The sequence below is a fragment of the Callorhinus ursinus genome, unplaced genomic scaffold, assembly GCF_003265705.2.
Source record: "Callorhinus ursinus isolate GAN/ISIS: 27379988/994484 unplaced genomic scaffold, GSC_fseal_2.0 scaffold25, whole genome shotgun sequence".
In the NCBI taxonomy this organism is placed as follows: Eukaryota; Metazoa; Chordata; class Mammalia; order Carnivora; family Otariidae; genus Callorhinus; species Callorhinus ursinus.
The window spans coordinates 22,468,922-22,474,921 of record NW_027397087.1 but is presented as its reverse complement, the minus strand read 5'-3'; the positions used below and the strand labels follow the sequence as shown (position 1 = coordinate 22,474,921).

At 33.1% G+C, this 6,000-nt stretch overlaps 1 protein-coding gene across 9 annotated transcripts in view; it reads left to right on the top strand.

Moving 5' to 3' along the window:
• ZNF280D (zinc finger protein 280D) overlaps positions 1-6,000 on the top strand; it is a 131,076-nt gene that overhangs the window by 21,609 nt on the left and 103,467 nt on the right. For all 9 annotated transcript variants that reach the window (XM_073877061.1, XM_025883947.2, XM_025883948.2 and 6 more), the window contains 3 exons: positions 2,012-2,158; positions 4,721-4,786; positions 4,885-5,024. In XM_073877061.1, coding sequence (XP_073733162.1) covers positions 2,012-2,158; positions 4,721-4,786; positions 4,885-5,024 — 353 coding nt within the window. The remainder of the gene's footprint in view (positions 1-2,011; positions 2,159-4,720; positions 4,787-4,884; positions 5,025-6,000) is intronic.

Sequence of the window (6,000 nt, the reverse complement as noted above, 5' to 3'; positions counted from 1 at the left end):
CTTTCTTTCTCTTTCTTTCTTTCTTTCTTTCTTTCTTTCTTTCTTTCTTTCTTTCTTTCTTTCTTTCTTTCTTTCTTTCTTCCTTCCTTCCTTCCTTCCTTCCTTCCTTCCTTCCTTCCTTCCTTTCTTCCTTTCTTCCTTTCTTTTCTTCCTTTCTTTTCTTTCTTTCTTTTCTTTTCTCTTTTCTTTCTTTTTCTTTCTCTCTTCCTCTTCCTCCCTCCCTCCCTCCCTCCCTCCCTTCTCTTTCTTTCTTTCTTTTTTTCTCATGTATCTAGCTATTAATGCTTTTCATGTATTTTCATTTGCTAAGTTGTATAAAAATCTATAGGCATGTCTTCCCATACTCTTCAGTAGCCTCTCAATTCAGTTTTCTACACAGTAGAACTTGTCAGGTAGTCTAAAAAGATGATTACATTTTAATCATCTTTTCTTTGGTGTCCCAGAGACATTTCCTCCTGAAGTACTGTTCCAATCTAGTCTGGACTGGTTGTTTTCTGGGTCTGAAAACTATTGTCCTGGGACTTTGTATTGAATACTGTGTTTTCTACATGCTGTGTTTCTATCTTGGTTAAGTCTCATATTTTTATGGATTCTGTAGTAACTTCCTGAGAAGGGTTACATGGGAAGTAAATCTTGTGTGGTGTTGCTCTTCTTTATTTTCACACTTGATGAAAAGTTTGGGTAAAGAATTCTAGATTGAAAAATAATTTTGGTTAGAAATTACTGAGGTATTATTTACTGTCTTCTACTAAAGTATTATAATATAGTTCTTACTCTTACTGACCTTTTGTATATGAACGGTTCTTTCCACCCCACCCCGCCCCATAGATCTTAGATATTCTCTTTATCTTTTTTGTTCTGAAATTTCATGATGATGTGTCTTGATGTAATTGATCATTGTGCTGTGTACCTGGTGGGGCCTTACAACCCAGAGATTTATGTTTTCCAATCTAGGAAATTTTCCTGTATTATTTCTCAGATAACCTACTCCCTGCTTTTTCTCTGTTCTCTTTCTGTAAATTTTATTAGGTGAATGTTATACTTTGAAATTGATTTTCTCTGACAACCTTGTGTTCTCTTCACTATTTAGTGTGTGTGTGTGTGTGCGCGTGTGTGTGTGTGTGTGTGTGTGTGTGTATTTTTCTCTTTTTCTCTTAGCTCCCCCTCTGGGGATATTATGATTTTTTTAAAAAACTGAATTAAAAAATTTTGGCTTTCATATTTTTAATCTGATTTTTTCCTGAATATTTTTATAAAATTCTTATCTAGTATCTCTAAAGATGCTAATATATTGTCTTTAATATTTTGCTCTCTGCATTATCTCTTTTCCTTAGGATTCTTTATCTTTTTATTGATTTGGTCTAAAAGACTGGAGGTTTTCCTGGAATTTCTGGTACTTATTGATTGTCCATAAATATTTAAGAGTGAGGTACTAAAATTCTACCTAGGAGCTCTGTGCTTGGTCAGAACTTCTAGGGTGGTGTATGTTCATATTTACTCCACGTTCTTTGATCTGTTTCTTTAGGTAAGAAATGTCTAATTTGCCCTGAACAGAATAAGTCTCATTTTGTTTCCTTATTTTAGTCCAGTGCCTCATCCCTGCTTTGTGCCTGGAATTCCTGAATTTGGTTCAGTTTTTCTAGTATATCTCCTGTGAGTTACCTCTTCTTAGTTCATCTCCCCTTTGTTAATACTTTTTTCCCTGAGATAATGGTTAGGTGAAATCCTTTTTGTAGATAAAATTATACTCCAGGCATATGACTGGAACTCATTTTGACTGTTTCATGTAAATGACTACTGTCAACCATTATCTATTTATCTAAATTCATTAGTTTATGTCTTAGAGAATGAGCTCTGAGTTTCTCACTGTTGCTGCCATGAACTAACTACAAATATCAAGTCACGAATTGCTATTAGGGCTATTAAAGTAGATCTTAAATATACTGTGAATTTTAAAAAAATGTATTTTCTTTTTGAAAATAAGGTTTGCTTCTCTTCTTTTGAAAATTAGATAATTCAAAAATGGCAGAACTCTTTATGGAATGTGAAGAAGAAGAGTTAGAACCATGGCAGAAGAAAGTAAAAGAGGTTGAGGATGATGATGATGATGAGCCAATCTTTGTTGGAGAGATAACAAGTTCAAAACCAGCAATTTCAAGTAAGCATTTACTTTTAGTGGAGCCAATTTTTATGAAATACTGTTCCTAATGGAAAAACTTGTGAACTGCCTTATAAGGTACTCATGTCCTTGTTCCTCTGTAAGGAGTTAGAGATGAAAGATTTGGTGAGAGGTGAGTGAGAATTACAGAATCAGGGTGAGGACATGATTTGAGGACTTGAGGAGGGAGGTAAAAGGTTAAAATACCAGATATGAGGAAAATAATAGTCTAAGATTAGCTGGTAACATGGGAGGTCTTTTGAAATTGGAAATCATAATTTTTAGTGGAGCCAAGTAACCTGTTTATCTGTTTATTTTCCCCACTTAAACCCAGAATTAGAGAACTGGAAGAGGTTCAAATACTTTTCTTCAAATGTCATAGTATACTAAATAAGTTTTAGTCTCAGACAGGGGTTCTCACATTCAGGCAACTACAGTGTCATCATACATTGCTACAAAATAGATAGGCAGAGAATAATTGCAGTCTCTAACCTGTGTGCCAACAGGGGCTGCAGCTTCTGACCACATTCATCTTCTACCAGCTCTCATTTATATTTATCAGATAGAAGAACACTGTCTACAGCCATGTACTTGGATGATGTAGCAGTTAGTTAATACTTAAATCTTTTATGGCTTTCTAGCAGAATATTTTGGTACCTTTGTGGATTATTAGATTTTAGAGTAGTTGGATTTGATGTTGTTAGAATGCTAAAGCAAAGACCAATGACACTTACTAAAATGTCCACTCAAAAATGTAAAAAAGTACAGAGAAATAACATACAAATGTTAGGGCAGAAAGAGAAAATAGATCATTTCCAGTTGCAGGTACATGTTTATTTGTTTGCTTGTTTAAGCCAGGTGAATTTACCAAAGAATATGACCAGCATAATAGAGTTTTCTTATCAAGGCAGTGCTTAAAGGTATGATTAAGACACTACTTTTAAGTCTTCTGAAAGCTTGATTCTTTCTTCTATTTCCTCTAAACTTGGAATGGCATTTTTATTCAGTTTTATCAGAGGGAGGATCACTTAAATTCTCAATACCATTTCCTGTGGCAGATTGGTAATCTCTTAGGTTCTAAGTGGAGTGCCACTTTGATTATAAATTGAACTAGGCATGATGGCATGCTTTTTAATGATAGTGGAACAGGATTATATATTCTCTTAATTACTATTTCTAGTCATTGTGATCATTTTATAATGGATATTACCATATTATAAAATAGTTATTCACATTATCTTACTGGAAAAAATAACAGTTAAGATCAAATTGAATTATACCAAGTAGTAGATGTTAACAGTATTCAACTAGAACAGTGCATATTAGTTTTAAAATAATTCTGTCAAAAAGGAGACTGACCCCAGTAAAAATTATTTTCTGGACTGTTATGCAGAATTTAAATGAATTTATTGTTGTTTTTGTGTAAGCCATAAAATATTTTAATGTATGGAATATGGGTTAAGTGTTTGTATAGAACTGCTAGAAAGGAGGGTAAAAACTTGTGTTTGTAGAATACAGCCACTAAAAAGTACTTTCGCCAATAGTTCTTTGATGGTTTGAGTAATAATCTTGAATTTCTGAGTGAAAATGGTGTCAAGTTGTTTGAGCAGGTTTTTGTTCTGAGACATAGGTAGTGCTTAGGTATAGAGCACTGCATTGCCATTGTCAGAAAACAACCCTACTGTTGTGTGGCCCTGTACTTATAGAGTTATTTTATGGAATCTGGTTCTTTTTTTACTATGAGAAAAAGGAAATTTTTATGAGGTTTTACTTGTTTTTGCTTTTACCTTTTTGTAACCAGCGATTTTTGGCAAATCCCCACTCTTCCCAATTTTAGTTTGACTAGGAAATAATCTAGAAGTTGCAGAAGTTCACGTGCATGCCAGAATCAGGAACTTTAAAGTGATCCTGAAAGTTCTATCAGGCTCAGATTGACTTCTGGTATACTGGTAGATTTGAAACCCCTTAAGTTATAAGGTACTCTGATAAACTGTTATTTTAGTTGGCAATCTCTGCTAGTTTTTCCTTTTCAGGACTCAAGATTAATGCTGCAGATATCCAGTGAGATCCCTCATAAAGATACTTCCAAGGAAGGTGTGAATGGGATATGGAGGTTGGGTAGGGGTTTGGTTTTGAGTGATAGGAACCTGAGTGGATATAGCCCTGTCATCACTCAAAGAAAGATATATACGTTAATTATAGGTTATATATACATATATTTTTGGAAGATTTTTACTAATTATGTGAACTATTTCTTTGCCATAAAAGAAGCTTTGTAGAAAATTTGACTTATATGTAGTCACATTTATCAGTCTTTTACTTCTGACTTTTGCATTTTGAGTTACAGTTAGGTTGTTCTTATTCTATTAAAACAAGGCTAGTAATCTTGTTTCTTTAGTAGATAAAGATATGTATGTTTACAATTAACTGTATTTTAAGTGAGTGACAACTTATATACTCTTTCCAGGAATCTGTTTGATGGTTTTCAATTCATGATTTCTATTTTCTTAACATATATTTTATTCAAATAATGAATTTTAAAATAAATATAATTTTTTGTAGATATTTTGAATAGAGTAAACCCCAGCTCATATTCAAGGGGAATAAAGAATGGTGCACTCAGTCGAGGTACAGTATTACTTTACTATTTTACTTTTAAAGTGAAGTATTTTGACATCATTGGTTATATAAAAATATTTTAATGTATTATGTAATTTTAAATACAGGTATTACTGCTGCATTCAAGCCTACAAGTCAGCACTACACAAACCCAACATCAAATCCAGTGGCTGCCTCGCCAGTAAATTTTCATCCTGAATCTAGATCTTCAGATAGTTCTGTTATTGTTCAGCCTTTGTCTAAACCTGTAAGTGTTTCTGAAACTACACAGCTCAGGGATACATTGGATATTACTTATCAGTGTAAACAATACCAATTAAAATTCTGGATTGTCATGGGTAGTCATCCAATAGAAGCATAATTAGCATCAGAAAATGTCACCATCTTTATGATAGCTTAGCCAGTACCCAGAGTAATAACTACAGGAACTACCCATGGATCCGGTTCCTAAATCAGGTGACATGCTTAAATTAAATAGGTAAAGTATTGAAAATTGTGCTACAAAACATGAATAAAAGCATAATGTATATTGCATAATGGAAAATTATTTATGATTGTAAATTGGGTCAGTTGTTCTTGGTTTTTAATTGGAAAAACTTTTGAGAGGACATTGTAGATTTTTATTCTGAAAATATATCTTCATAATTTAGTTTAAAAAACTCTAAACAAATAGTAATAGTTAATGGTAATAGTTAATATTTATTGAGTTGATATTTATGTGTAAGGCTTTGTTCTAAATGCTATACATAAATTAATCATTTAATTCTTAACCGTCCCTGTGAAGTATGCACTATTATTATTATTCCTGTTTTATAGTTGAGGAAATGGAGGCTCACAGAGGTTAAAATTATTCACTCAAGGTCACACAGCTGGCAAAATGATATCTGGGATTTTGATCCAGACTAACCCCTAGTTTATATGTATTTACATACATATATACATATATGTTATATATAAATATATACTTAAAATGGAACCATTGCCTTAGTGCAGCAGTTTTCAGTGTGTAGTCTTCAGTCCCTTGGGGTTCCCCTGAGACTCTTTCATGGGTTTGGGAGTCAATACTATTGTCATAATAATACAAAGACACTATTTGCCTTTTCCGCCATGCTGACATGTGCATTGGTGATTCAAAAGTAATATTGGGTAAACTGCTGGTGCCTTAGTATAAATCAAGACAGTGGTACCAAGTATGAGTAGTTTTTGTATTCATTCCCACCATG